The sequence below is a fragment of the Microcebus murinus genome, chromosome 10, assembly GCF_040939455.1.
Source record: "Microcebus murinus isolate Inina chromosome 10, M.murinus_Inina_mat1.0, whole genome shotgun sequence".
Classification (NCBI taxonomy): domain Eukaryota; kingdom Metazoa; phylum Chordata; class Mammalia; order Primates; family Cheirogaleidae; genus Microcebus; species Microcebus murinus.
In genome coordinates this window covers 60,887,521-60,899,927 of record NC_134113.1, presented here as the reverse complement: position 1 = coordinate 60,899,927, position 12,407 = coordinate 60,887,521, and the positions used below count along the sequence as shown (strand labels likewise).

At 40.2% G+C, this 12,407-nt stretch overlaps 1 protein-coding gene and 2 non-coding genes across 4 annotated transcripts in view; all 3 read right to left on the bottom strand.

The window, feature by feature from the left end:
• Positions 1-12,407, bottom strand: part of RBMS2 (RNA binding motif single stranded interacting protein 2) — a 61,212-nt gene that overhangs the window by 6,979 nt on the left and 41,826 nt on the right. Inside the window, exons 6-12 of one of the 2 annotated variants that reach the window (XM_012754066.3) lie at positions 5,839-5,918; positions 5,591-5,703; positions 4,733-4,779; positions 4,460-4,553; positions 1,919-1,996; positions 1,116-1,226; positions 410-490 (exon numbers count right to left, since the gene is read on the bottom strand). In XM_012754066.3, the coding sequence (XP_012609520.1) occupies positions 410-490; positions 1,116-1,226; positions 1,919-1,996; positions 4,460-4,553; positions 4,733-4,779; positions 5,591-5,703; positions 5,839-5,918 (604 nt within the window). The remainder of the gene's footprint in view (positions 1-409; positions 491-1,115; positions 1,227-1,918; positions 1,997-4,459; positions 4,554-4,732; positions 4,780-5,590; positions 5,704-5,838; positions 5,919-12,407) is intronic. The other variant, XM_012754123.3, reaches the window with a different exon arrangement.
• On the bottom strand, positions 162-268 carry LOC142873549 (U6 spliceosomal RNA). Its single transcript, XR_012921563.1, has one exon. It is a non-coding gene; the product is annotated as a U6 spliceosomal RNA (small nuclear RNA).
• LOC142873504 (U6 spliceosomal RNA) lies at positions 5,036-5,142 on the bottom strand. The gene has a single exon (XR_012921526.1). It is a non-coding gene; the product is annotated as a U6 spliceosomal RNA (small nuclear RNA).

Genomic DNA, 12,407 nt, shown 5'->3' with positions numbered 1-12,407 from the left:
CACAAAGCACCACTTCCCCAACAACACAGCTGCCTGCCCTCTTCCCGAGACATACCAGTCAATACAAGCCAGCATCCTGGTATTAGTACTAGCTGCCGAATGTGAGGAAAGGCCTCATTCATAAACACAGACTGTCTTTCCTGCCTACATTCTTTTCTTTTTTTAATATGGAACACTTCACAAATTTGTATGTCATCCTTGCGCAGGGGCCAAGCTAATCTTGCCTATATCATTCCACTGTTAGTATATGTGATATCAAAGTGAGCACATGCTTCCTATATTCTTCATATAGCTACCAGCTACTTGTGAACACAGAATCAGCATCATTGTGAAAGGAAGATCTTGACTGGGGAAAATCTACCTCTGTTCATTTCCTATCCTTATTCCAAACAAATGATAACACTCTTACCTCAACTGAAACGTTGGAAGAAGGCACAGGGGTGTACTGGGATATGTAAGTTCCTTGCATAGCTGCAGTTGTTGGCATATACTAGAATGAAAAACATCAACAAGGTTAGGGCACTAATTCTTGGTTACATTTAATGCAACTAAAGAGCTTTAAAAAGTACTGATGCCTATGTTCTACAACCAGAGATTCTAATTTAATTGATCTGGGCATTGGGTTCTTAAAAAGCACTTCAGGTGGTTCTAAAGTACACTGGCTTCGAGAGAATTTTATGTACATGCCTTATTTCCTTCTCTTTCCTGCTTTCTCTGCTTTTCCGTAACACACTGCCTTCTCTGCCCTTAATTCCTCCTGTGCAAATCAGAATGCAGAAAGCCTAAAAGAAACCTAATGAGCTTCATCCATTCTTCCTGTTATTATTTTGATAAGAATTTCAAGGAAATGTGTTTTTCTTAGATAAACTAATATGCAACTAGAAACACTATTCATTTAATTTCATGAGTAGAAATCAGAGGAGTGGGCTGGGAACAGAATGGCTATATTCCTGGCTCATGGATTATTATCCTATTAGTTTATATCCTGCTCTGAGTATGCCCTCAATGACACTGAAGTGATCCCATCATCATATTCATCAGTTATTTATGCAAAAAATATTACGCAGGTATGCCTTGCTCTGTAGGTGTTTATAATCAGAAATATCCTGCTTTACCGTGCCCGTGCTGCTGAGGGAGAGGTGGCCCAGTTGCTGGGTAAGGGGTCCCATCATGGAGGCAGGCTGGAGAGAAATGGGGTGATCCATCCCTGGTGTCAGAACTGAACCCTAGAGCCAACAACAAATGACAGGGTTAGTTGGCAGCATCCTGTGAGGCTGCCTAAAGCAGTGACTGATGGCTATTAGGACCATTGAAGATAGACAATTAAGAATCCTGGGAGGCCACACGCAGTGGCTCACACCTGTAATCCTAGCACTCTGGAGGCCGAAGCAGGAGGATCATTTGAGCTCAAGAGTTGAGACCAGCCTGGGCAAGAGCAAGACCCCCGTTCTCTACTAAAAATAGAAAGATATTAATTGGCCAACTAAAAATATATAGAAAAAATTAGCCAGGAATAGTGGCGCATGCCTGTAGTCCCAGCTACTCAGGAGGCTGAGGCAGAAGGATTGCTTGAGCCCAGGAGTTTGAGGTTGCTGTGAGCTAGGCTGACGCCACAGCACTCTAGCCCAGGCAACAGAGTGAGACTCTATCTCAAAAGAAGAAGAAAAAAAAAAGAATCCTGGGAAATGATATGTGAGCAGCAACCCAGCTATGCAACAGGAATAGGCACTCTGCTCATTAGTGTGGAGAGACGGTTGTCTAAGAATAACGAAGTCTTAGAATTTAAGGTCTTGGAACTGGGTTACACAAGGGACTGAGCTATAACTCACACCCACATCTCCTATCATCAAAGCCCATTGTTTTTCTTTATATCACATCAGATTGCCTCTTTGGCTTCTGCCCACGTCTGAACACTCACTGAAGGCTGCATGAGGTATGACTGGTGGTGCATCCAAGATGGGTTAGGTACTTGTAGAGGAGATGTCTGAGTCACTCTCTAATGCAAGCAAAAACAAAATAAAAATGTTAATTGTCTAGAAACTATTGTTCAGCCTAATGATTTGATAATGTTCGGCAAAGTCCAAAAAAATTTAGAATGTCCCCACCTCAGAAAATAGAAACATTAAGAACAAACTGTTTTCTTGCTAATGAGATTGGGTTTTAAAAAAAATAAAATAAAATAAAAATTAAAGAAAAAAAGAATAAACTGTTTAAGGCTAGGTGCAGTGACTCACACCTGTAATCCCAGCACTGTGGGAGGCCAATGCAGGAGGATTGCTTGAGGCCAGGAGTTCGAGAACAGCCTAGGCAACATAGTGAGGCCTCATCTCTACAAAAAATTTTAAAAATTAGCCAGGTGTGGTCATGGTACATGCCTGTAGTCCTAGCTCCTTGGGAGTCTGAGGCAGGAGGATTGCCAGAGCCCAGTTCAAGGCTGCAGTGAGCTATGATTGTGCCACTGCACTCCAGCCACTCAGGCAACAGAGCTAGAACAGTCTCTAAAAATAAATAAACATACTGCTTAAAAATATTAGCAATTCTTACAACTCGATAAATAACCTAATTAAAAAACAGGCAATGGAGATGGAGAGACATTTTTCTGAGAAGATATACAAATGGCCAATAAGCACACAAAAGAGGCTCAAATGGAAATCAAAAACACCACAAGGCCGGGCACAGTGGGTCACGCCTGTAATCCTAGCACTTTGGGAGGCCAAGGCGGGCGGATAGCTCGAGGTCAGGAATTCAAAACCAGCCTGAGCAAGAGCGAGACCCTGTCTCTAGTATAAATAGAAAGAAATTAATTGGCCAACTAATATATATAGAAAAAATTAGCCGGGCATGGTGGTGTATGCCTGTAGTCCCAGCTACTCGGGAGGCTGAGGCAGTAGGATCGCTCGAGCCTAAGAGTTTAAGGTTGCTGTGAGCAAGGCTGACACCACAGCACTCACTCTAGCCTGGGCAACAAAGTGAGACTCTGTCTCAAAAAAAAAAAAAAGTATATATATATGTATATGTATATATATATATATATATATATATGTAAACAACCACAATAAGACCTCACTTTATACCCACCTGGATATGGCTGTAATTAAAAGGATAGAGTAATAAGTGTTTTATACTGCTGTTGGGAATGTAAAATGGGGCAGCCACTCTGAAAAACATTTTGGCAGTTCCTCAAACAGTTAAACATAGACTTACTACATAGCCCAGCAATTCCAATCCTAGGTATATACTCAAGTGAAATGAAAATCTATGTCCACCCAAAAACTTGTATATAAGTGTTCATAGCAGTATTATTCACAATAGCCAAAAAGTGAAAACAACTCAAGTAGCCATCACCTGATAAATGGATAAATGTGGCAGGTCCATAAATTATTCAGCCATAAAAAAGAATGATACATGCTCCAACATGGATAAACCTTGAAAACATGCTAAGTGAAAGAAGCCAGATACAAAAAGACCATATACTGTATGATTTCATTTATATGAAATGGCCAGAACAGGCAAATCTATAGACAATGTACTTTACATTCATCAAGACAGGAAAAATGTTAAAAGAGCAATGACACCTATGGCTAGAGGGAAATGGAAATGGGTTCTCTCAAACATGGCTAGTGAGAATGTAAATTGACACAGCCTTGTGGAAAGCAATCTGGCAACATATGTAAACTGAAATCCATATATTATTCAATCCCACTCCTGGGACTCTAACCCCCAGAAATAAAAGTACTCACATGTAAAAATATAGGCACAAGGATGTTTACTGGAGCATTATTTGTAGCAGCAAAAAACTGAGATCCAAGTGAATGCCCTTCACTGGATATAGCTAAAGAATTCTGGCATGTCTGCAGCATGAAATATAATGGGACCACTAACAAGACATAATTAGAGCAGAGGATGTCAACATTAGCTACAACAGAATTTCTTTGAGGGCTTGTTAAAACCAGATTGCTGGGCCCCATCCTCAGAGTTTCTGATTCAGTAGATCTGGAGTGGAGTCAAAAATGTGTGTTTCTAAAAAATTCCTAGGTGACACTGATACTGTGCTTTCAGGGACTACACTTTGAGAATTATTGGTCTAAGATACTGCTAAGTGAGAAGAGGAAATGTAAATAACATACTTAATATGGTCCAATTTTTGTAAAATAAACTGTAACTCCCAAAACTCTATACAGATGTACATATGCACATGAAAAATGCTACATAGTAAGAAATTACCATGGGTTTACTTGTGGAGGTAGTGGAAGGAGAGTAAGAGGATGCCACTAAAACTACGTACTATAAATGTAACCACATTCACACACAAAGGTCACATTTTGTGCTTTTATGTAAAATTATTTGTAATATGTATAAAGGAAAAACCAAAAAACAAGTAGTTTCTAACCTTATGTTCCTTCACCTAAAACATAATGGTAGGGAAAACCACCACACCCTGTTCTAGGCATGAACATACCTGATAGGAAGACACAGGAGATGGAAGGTATGGGGACAGTGCAGACTGAGCAAGCATCCTGTTGGGGGTGATGTTATAAGGGGCTGGGTAAAACCTGCAGGAAGGAATCTCAATCAGTACCAAGTCACAGGAAACCACAAGGTAAGAGCCCCAACTAATAAGCATGGCCACTTTCCCACTAACTGCTATTGGAAAATCCATATGAAACATCCAAGTGCCTGGATACAGGCCATTGTCATTTTCAGGTCATCTGATTATATAAAACACCCTTACCCATTCTGAAGCGCTGTGGTGGGGTCATAGTTCAATGCCATACCACCCTATACAGAAAAACAAAGTGTTCATATTGTGAGCTTCAAGTGAGAACAAGAGCAAGGCCAGAATGCCGAGGCTGGGAATATATTTAGTTCAACTGATTAAAGTCTGAATAAGTCCCTTCATGACGGCTGTTCCAGAGTTTTTCTGATTGTGCAGACTGCAAAACTCCATTTAAGACCCATGATGAAGAGTATGTTAACAGCCAGCAATTCCCAGTTACATACAGTAGCTTTTTTTTTTTTTATTTTTTTTTATTTTTTAGATATGGAACGCTTCACGAATTTGCGTGTCATCCTTGCGCAGGGGCCATGCTAATCTTCTCTGTATCGTTCCAATTTTAGTATATGTGCTGCCGAAGCGAGCACTTTTTTTTTTTTTTTTTTTTTTGAGACAGAGCCTCACTCTGTTGTCCAGGCTAGAGTCAGTGCCATGGCATCAGCCTAGCTCACAGCAACCTCAAACTCCTGGGCTCAAGCTATCCTCCTGCCTTAGCCTCCCAAGTAGCTAGGACTACAGGCATGTGCCACCATGCCTGGCTAATTTTTTCTATATATATTAGTTGGCCAATTAATTTCTTTCTATATATAGTAGAGATGGGTCTCACTCTTGCTCAGGTTGATTTCAAACTCCTGAGCTCAAACGATCCGCCCGCCTCGGCCTCCCAGAGAGCTAGGATTACAGGCGTGAGCCACCTTGCCTGGCCCATACAGTAGCTCTTAAGCTTGCCACCTAAACTCACAGAAATCAGGCCATGGTAATTTCCATTCCACTTCAATGTCCTTAGAACTCCTGTTTCCTTGGAAGTTCTCTTACCATGTCTCCTCCATTCCTTGGCCAGGCCCGTCCATTCTGTACAAACTTTCCTTGGTTCTGTCGTTTCTTTGGTCCACCATCAGCAAATTTGCAAAGCAAAGGATCAGATGGGGCTGCCAAGACAGAAAGCAGATGGGCAGCTGAGTTCCACCTCATTTGGCCCACTCACATTCATGCAAAACTCCTCCAGAATCTTCACTGGGAGTAACAACCTGTGGCCCTCTCAGCCTGATTCCCAGATGCCTCACCTGGTACTCCAGGGGGTGTCTTAATATATTTTCCATTAAAGTGGGTGATGATGGCTTCACACTTCTCTGTGGACTCCATCCTAAGGAGCACAAGAGGGGTTAGGCTCTAGCTTCTCCAGGATCTGTGCTCTCCATACATTCATAGAGAAAGCTCTAAGTTCCCAGCCCCACAAATGCTCCAAATGTTATGACTATAGAAACACAGAGCTTCTGTCAGACAAATTCAAGTTATCTTGAAGAGGCAACCCCAGCTTCTAATGAAGGATCTCTAAACTGGCCCTGGTAGGGGATCCTCAAAGGAATAATGGAAGTCTTCAAGCTGTTAATATTCCAAAGATGGATGGGCCTACTATCATGTCTGGTACATAAATAAGAATATAAGAAATAGTGGCTGTTACCATTATTGTTTATTACAAAATTCCTAATGGAAACTGTTCCTTTCTTTATTCCAATAAAACTGCACAAGCTAAGAACTTGCCAATATTTATTTTTGCTTCTGGTTATAATTATCGAGATCTAATTAGCTACTGATAACATCACTAAGATTTCAGAAATCTGTGGAAGGAAAAGTAATTAGAAAAGGTTCATGGTCCATAGTGATAGAAAAAGGAATGGTAAGCATTACCGAGCTAAAGTTTCTTACTGGGGAAAGAGGACTGAGTAAGGGATCAGAAGATCTAGATTCCAGCACCAGATTACCACCCAAAGCTCTGTGAGTTAGGATGCTCACCAAAACCCTCCAGACTCATTTGTGCTTTAGAGATAATATCCATATACCCCACTACACAGTGTTGTACCGGTCAAATGAGATAATGTATATAAATGTGTTCTAAAAATTATAAGGGCTCATCACTTCTCGGCCTTTTGACTAAGTTCAAGTGTAAAAATTATAAGGGCCTATATAGTACAAGGAACCCTCCCATACTGTTAATGAGAATGTAAATTAGTATAGCCACTATGAAACAGTATGGAGGTGCCTCGCAAAACTAAAAATAGAACTACCATATGATCCAGCAATTCCACTACTGGGTATATATCCAAAAGGAAGGAAATAAATATATCAAACAGCTATTTGCACTCCTTTGTTTATTGCAGTACTATTCACAATAGCCAAAATATGGAATCAAGTGCCCATAAATGGATGAATGGATAAAGAAAATGTGGTATATATACACAATGGAATATTATTCAGCCATAAAAAGACTGAAATCCTGTCATTTGCAGTAACATGGATAGAAATGGAGGCCATTATAAATAAAATAAGCCAGGCATAGAAAGACAAATATCACATGTTCTCACTTATATGTGAGAACTGAAAAAAGCAGATCTCATGAAGATAGAGTGTAGACTGGTGATTACCAGAGGCCAGGAAGGGTAGGTGGAGAGGGAAAAAGTGAAAAAAAAAAAAAAAAGTATATATAAATATACATAAAATATGTATTCATTATCACTGAACCATATACTTGTACACTTAGAAATGGTAAAGATGGTAAATTATACATGTATATTTTACCTCCCTTTTTAAAAGGCAAAAAATTAAAAATTTTAAAGTAAAAAAAAAATTCTTCACCCAAGCGATCTGCTTGAGGGTAGAGCTCCTGATTGCTAAAGATCAAAAGCAAAGTCCTCTCTTACAATCATGGCTCTCAATTTACTTCTCATCCATACTAAAACTCAGCAGGCATTAATGACTAAGTTACAAATCCCTTTTGTAAGTCCGATGTTTTCCAATTCTTTTTTTAAAATTTTCTACTTTTTCTTCTTTTAAACACAACCAAAGCTTATAATGATCTTTTCCAATTCTTTGCAACAAAGTTGGAGAACTTTAGCAAGTTGTCAATTGACAATAAACAATCAATTTTGATGATAGATCACCTTGGTTCTTGGCATATAATAAAAAAGGAATTTTTAAGATTCTTATTTTAAAAAAATTCCTTCCATTCCCATCTACTTATTTTATGTAAACAAGGTTTATCAGGCCGGCGCGGTGGCTCACACCTGTAATCCTAGCACTCTGGGAGGCTGAGGCAGGCGGATTGCTCGAGGTCAGGAGTTCGAAACCAGCCTGAGCAAGAGCAAGACCCTGTCTCTACTATAAATAGAAAGAAATTAATTGGCCAACTAATATACACAGAAAAAATTAGCCGGGTATGGTGGCGCATGCCTGTAGTCCCAGCTACTTGGGAGGCTGAGGCAGGAGGATCGCTTGAGCCCAGGAGTTTGAGGTTGCTGTGAGCTACGCTGACGCCACAGCACTCACTCTAGCCTGGGCAACAAAGTGAGACTCTGTCACAAAAAACAAACAAACAAACAAACAAAAAAAAAACAAGGTTTATCAGCATGAAAAAAAAATAGGAACAGAACTGGTATTGAATACTTTTCTTGTTATAGCAATAAACAATATTCACTGATGGTTGCATGACCTAATTAGTAAAGATAAACAAAATAAAATGTATCCATGTCTTAGGAGAAGTATTTCCAATAAAACTTACTTTATTTTTACTTATTTATTTATTTATTTTGAGACAGAGTCTTGCTTTGTTGCCTAGGCTAGAGTGAGTGCTGTGGCGTCAGCCTAGCTCACAGCAACCTCAAACTCCTGGGCTCACACAATCCTTCTGCCTTAGCCTCCCGAGCAGCTGGGACTACAGGCATGCACCACCATGCCCAGCTAATTTTTTTGTATTTATATTTTTAGTTGGCCAATTAATTTCTTTCTATTTTTAGTACCAACAGGGTCTTGCTCAGGCTGGTTTTGAACTCCTGACCTTGAGCAATCCTCCCGCCTCGGCCTCCCAGAGTGCTAGGATTACAGGTGTGAGCCATCGCGCCCAGCCTAAAACTTACTTTATTTTTTTTTTTATTTTTATTTTTTTTTTTTGAGACAGAGTCTCGCTTTGTTGCCCAGGCTAGAGTGAGTGCCGTGGCGTCAGCCTAGCTCACAGCAACCTCAAACTCCTGGGCTCGAGTGATCCTTCTGCCTCAGCCTCCCGGGTAGCTGGGACTACAGGCATGCGCCACCATGCCCGGCTAATTTTTTTTTTTTTATATATGTATCAGTTGGCCAATTAATTTCTTTCTATTTATAGTAGAGACGGGGTCTTGCTCTTGCTCAGGCTGGTTTTGAACTCCTGACCTTGAGCAATCCGCCCGCCTCGGCCTCCCAAGAGCTAGGATTACAGGCGTGAGCCACAGCGCCCGGCCCTAAAACTTACTTTATATAAAATAATTTTGTATGAACATTTTAATAATATATTTATGTTTATATGGAGCAATTGTGAACTAATACTTATAAAGATAATTCTCTCATGGGTTAACACACATAGCCAAATGGGTATAGGGGAAAAATTTTTAATTTATATATGCATTTTTGTTGCAGAGAATTATGACAGGATGATCCAGAAAAGGATTTTTAATATTTACACTACAATACAATTCTGTAGGGAAATGAAATACAAACACAAGATCGAGAAACAAAAAAGGAACGTTGTAAGAACAATATGAGATTTATGCTACAGTAGTCACCACTTATCTGTGGGGAATTCGTTCCAAGACCTCTGGGGGAAGCATGAAGCCACAGATAGTACTGAACCCTGCATATACCACATTTTTTCAATCTGATAACCAAAACAGCTACAAAGTGGGCAGTGGACAGCATATACAGCATGGATACACTGGACAATGAGATTTTTTTTTTTGAGACAGTCTCACTCTGCTGCCCAGGCTAGAGTGCTGTGGAGTCAGCCTAGCTCACAGCAACCTTACACTCCTGGGCTCAAGCAATCCTCCTGCCTCAGCCTTCCAAGCAGCTGGGACTACAGGCAAACATCACCATGCCTGGCTAATTTTTTCTATTTTTAGTAGAAATGGGGTCTCACTCTTGCTCAAGCTGGTCTTGAACTCCTGGCCTCAAGCAACTCTCCTCCCTCAGCCTCCCAAACAGCTAGGAATATAGGTGTAAACCATCATGTCTTGGCATCATGTATTTTTTAAATGGATGATTTTGTTTACCAAATTGCTATGATATTTAGATCTCATTTAGATACATTTATTTTTTTATTTTTGAGACAGAGTCTTACTCTGTTGCCCCTAGGGCAACAGCTAGGGTGCTGTGGTGTCAGCATAGCTCACAGCAACCTCAAACTCCTGGGCTCAAGTGATCCTCCTGCCTCAGCCTCCCAAGCAACTGGGACTACAGGCATGTGCCACCATGCCCAGCTAATTTCATTTGGATACATTTAAAAATGAGATCGTTTTATGTTAAATGTCACTATTTATAATTTGCTGAAAATCATATTTTGTAAGAAACTGAATGTATGAAAAAAAATGCAGATATTAACATAGAAACATGCAAGAGATTTACTAGTTTTTCAAAAGTCTCTAAAGCCACAGTTTCCAAATTGTGCTCTCAGGTACCCTGGGCCACCAAGATAAACTCAAAGAGGCACAGTGAGAGATATTTTAAATCTCTGAAGAAAATACAACATCTGTTGGATACTGTGTGGACTACCGACTCAAAGTAGTTCACCACTTCAACATTAGTTCCTCCTATAGTCCTTTTGATGACATCATGTTTTTATAAAGCTGGGTTTTCAATAGTGGTTATGACAAAACCAAGTATCATAAGAAAATCAATGTGTTCCTGAATCATGTCAGGGTCAAAAAAAAAAAAAAAAGAAAGAAAAAAGAAAAGAAAGAAAATCAATGTGTAACAGGAAATGAAGGTGTAGGTATCCATCCTGACTTCATAGTTTGATTTGTGCAATTCCCAACAGGCACACATCCCATTATGAAGTATATTTACCTAAGAATGAAATAAAGATATTTTCTCTTTCAATATATGTGTATTATTTTTTCAAACCAGCTATACAGCTGTTAAGACAAACATTTATGAAGTTGTTTAGATCATTCAATCACTTAATAAATTGAACCCTTAGGTATTTCTTTTGATCTAGAGTGAAAAACAATTATGACAACTAAGGATGCCATGAACTGAGAAAGGCTAAAAGTACGGGACCAAAAAAACTCTGATGACCACAGCCCTAGGAACTCCCCTTTAGTTATACTTGAGATTGCCAGCAGGTGGTGCTACCAAGATTGAGTTGGCTAGGGAAGACCTATTCCAGGGGTGGGAAACCCACCGCCTTAAGGTCACATGTGGCCTTCTAGGTCCTTAAGTGTGGCCTTTTGAATGAGTACAAATTGTACAAAACGAGTCCTTTTATCTTTACTAATCTATTTTTGTTCATCTTTCATATTTTTATTTTATTTTTAAAATGAGCATATTTGAAATACTAAAGAATAAAATAAGTTTCAACGAACTAATCATCCCAGATTGACTGGCACAATTAGAATATTAGTAAGCCATAAGGGCTAAATTGATGGCTGCTACTCTCATGATTTAGTTCTAACCTCCCCCACCTGACAGGTACCACTACCCCATGAGGCTGGTTGGTAAGAGTTTATGGAGGTCAAGTACACCAGTCTGTTATCAGCTTTTGACAACAGTGCACTGTGTTTCTGTTTTTGTTTTTTTTGGTTTTTTTGAGACAGAGTCTCACTCTGTCGCAAGATGATTTGCTTGCTTTGTGATCCTACAACATCACCATTAAAGAAATTCAATGCTCATTATAACATTCATAAGGACCACAAATCTTTTTTTTTTTTTTTTGAGACAGAGTCTCGCTTTGTTGCCCAGGCTAGAGTGAGTGCCATGGCATCAGCCTAGCTCACAGCAACCTCAATCTCTTGGGCTCAAGCAATCCTGCTGCCTCAGCCTCCCGAGTAGCTGGGACTACAGGCATGAGCCACCATGCCCAGCTAATTTTTTCTATATATATTAGTTGGCCAATTAATTTCTTTCTATTTATAATAGAGACGGGGTCTCGCTCTTGCTCAGGCTGGTTTTGAACTCCTGACCTTGAGCAATCCGCCAGCCTCTGCCTCCCAGAGTGCTAGGATTACAGGCGTGAGCCACCATGCCCTGCCAAGGACCACAAATCTTTTCATTGTTTTTTTTAAGAAGAGTCTCACTCTGTTGCCCGGGCTAGAGTGCCATGGCATCAGCCTAGCTCACAGCATCCTCAAACTCCTGGGCTTAAGCACTCCTTCCGCCTCAGCCTCCCGAGTAGCTGGGACTACAGGCATGAGCCACCATGCCTGGCTAATTTTTTCTATATATTTTTAGTTGGCCAATTAATTTCTTTCTATTTTTAGTACAGACGGGGTCTCGTTCTTGCTCAGGCTGTTTCGAACTCCTGACCTGGAGCAATCCGCCTGCTTCGGCCTCCCAGAGTGCTAGGATTACAGGCGTGAGCCACTGCGCCTGGCCCACAAATCTTTTAAATTAGAGGAAGAGGCATGAAAAGTTGTACTGCAGATGTTAAAAGATGAAAAGCAGAAGCAAAGACAATTCTTTCAAGCAGCAATAAAGACCTGGAAATAATGCCACTGAAGCAACTTATAAAGCAGCTTATACACTGGGGGAAAAGGGGAAGCCATGCAGTCAGTGATGTGGAAATTATGAAAGAATGCATTGTGGAAGTTGTGGGATGCTTAGACTCTAATAA